Source organism: Triticum dicoccoides, chromosome 3B (assembly GCF_002162155.2).
Source record: "Triticum dicoccoides isolate Atlit2015 ecotype Zavitan chromosome 3B, WEW_v2.0, whole genome shotgun sequence".
Lineage (NCBI taxonomy): Eukaryota > Viridiplantae > Streptophyta > Magnoliopsida > Poales > Poaceae > Triticum > Triticum dicoccoides.
Genome location: NC_041385.1, coordinates 815296847 through 815298845, shown reverse-complemented (window position 1 = coordinate 815298845; position 1999 = coordinate 815296847). Strand labels below are relative to the sequence as shown.

At 52.1% G+C, this 1999-nt stretch overlaps 1 protein-coding gene across 1 annotated transcript in view; it reads left to right on the top strand.

Moving 5' to 3' along the window:
* Positions 1-963, top strand: part of LOC119278659 (two-component response regulator ORR4-like) — a 3720-nt gene extending 2757 nt beyond the window's left edge. The window contains exon 5 of the mRNA XM_037559993.1: positions 259-963. Within this exon, the coding sequence (XP_037415890.1) occupies positions 259-610 (352 nt within the window). The 3' untranslated portion in view covers positions 611-963. The remainder of the gene's footprint in view (positions 1-258) is intronic.
* The last annotated feature ends 1036 nt before the right edge of the window (positions 964-1999 follow it).

Here is a 1999-nt window from a genome sequence, read left to right as displayed (position 1 = left end):
AAAGAAGGCCATTGGGTGCGAGTCAAAAGGGCCTGGAAATGCTCAAGACCGTATCTCTTTGCTTGTCCGGGCAAAGATCTCTGACATGTACTGCCTAGTGTGTCCTTGCCTTTGAGTGATGTGATGGAAAGGAAAGAGTAGCTATCGACCATTGGAAGCAATGTTTCATTTTATTCAGTGTAGAGTTGATGCGGTAAATCTTGGGTTGTTTCTGTGCTGAAGAATGAATGAATGGAGTGGTTGGGATTGAAATTTCAGGTGCTTGGAGGACGGCGCGGAGGAGTTCTTCCTCAAGCCCGTGAAGCTCGCTGACATGAAGAAGCTCAAGTCGCACCTGGTCCGGCGGAAGCAGCCCCAGCTCCAGCCGCAGACACATGAGAAGCCACAGCCGCAACCACAGCAGCAGCAACAGAAACCACAGCCAGAGCAGCAGCTGAAGGCAGAGCAAGCGCCAGCCGAGCCGGCGGCGGAGGAGGAGGCAGTGACGGCCGGCGGAATCACGGGTGACTGCGGCGGCGGCAGCAGGAAGCGGAAGGCGGCGATGATGGAGCAGGACGGGGCGAGCACGAGCCTCTCCAGCGGCAGCAGCGGCCTGGCGGTGGAGACCTGAATCCTGAAGAAACTCAACAGAGACACCCCCAACCAAGAAACCTCATGTTTCTCTTGGCTCCTGCAATTTTTTTGGGGTTTACTTGCTCATATGGGAGAATCATCATCGTCGTCATGGCTAATAGTAGCTCCTGGGGTGGGGTAAAATATTTACTTAGTTCTAAGTGAAGAACTAGAAAAAACATACTACTTTTACACTAGCTGAATTTTGGTGTGCTCAGAAAAGAGGAGCAGGGGAGGGAAGTGGGGGGTGAAAAGTGAAACCAAGTTGTAGATAATGCCGCCCCCGGATGATGATGATGATGATTCTAAGACTAATTTTATGGCTTATTTATTCTGACCACTGTTTTTGCACTTGCGCTACTGCACCTTTGTGATGTATTAAGAAAAACTGATCGAAATGTTTGGCTCACAGCTCAATTCGTCACCCAAAGCTCTCCCCTGAGCCGTACTACTAACCTTCAGTACAAACACAAGGCGTAGTAAAAAATTCATGCAGTTCAAAATTTTATGGAATTTTATGGTGTGGCACGTACGGGCGTGTGCTGGCGCTGCGTTGTTGCTGCGTCAAGGCGGGTGGGTGGGTGGCGGCACGTTGCATTATGCTATTTGAGGCATAGAATGGAAGCAACTTGGGTGGTTGGAGGTTGGGGGCGGGCAGGCAGGATCCGGCAGGATCGCCCGGGATCGGCATCCACATGGCTATAATATTGTCCCCATATCTTCATCCGATCGCCTCCAGCGGTAGAAAAAAGGTGCCGTCGGCCCGTCGCCAGCGCACGCACACGCCTCACGGTGCCGCTATCAAGTTGCCTCCGGCGAGGAAGGCGTCGTGGACCTAAAATACAGTCCCGCAAATTCGCTTGCGTCCTTGCACACGCGATGACGCAAAATGTTATGCAATATTTGTGCTCTCCGCTTCACAATTTGCTGCTCCTTTTGTTTCGAAAATAAGTGTCGCCGATTCTTATTTCGGGACGAAGAGAGTGCTATGTTTAACCTTAAATAAACCAAGCAAGCGGGGGCGGAAAATGCTGACAGGAACCGACGTGTTGCCGGGCGTGGCCGGAGCAGAAGAAGAATTTTTCATCCTCCGACCGACTTCACCTCGGCCTGTCTCGCTACTCCGTCCGTTGAAGGCTAGGGCACCGTCGTCTTGGATGTACTCCGCACGGTGCCTTCACCAAAGGGATGGCTTGTGGTTGCACCCTTATTAGCCCTAGCCAATGGATGCCCCGAAAAACCAGCGGGTCGAGGAGATCCAGCCGCTCGTTCAGATGAAGGTGCCTTTTTGTGACATGCTTATGTGCCAACGATGTCGCATGCCCCGCGAGTAAACATTGCCCACAAACACCGCCCGATTTTAATACACCGCACAACGAGAAAGCTA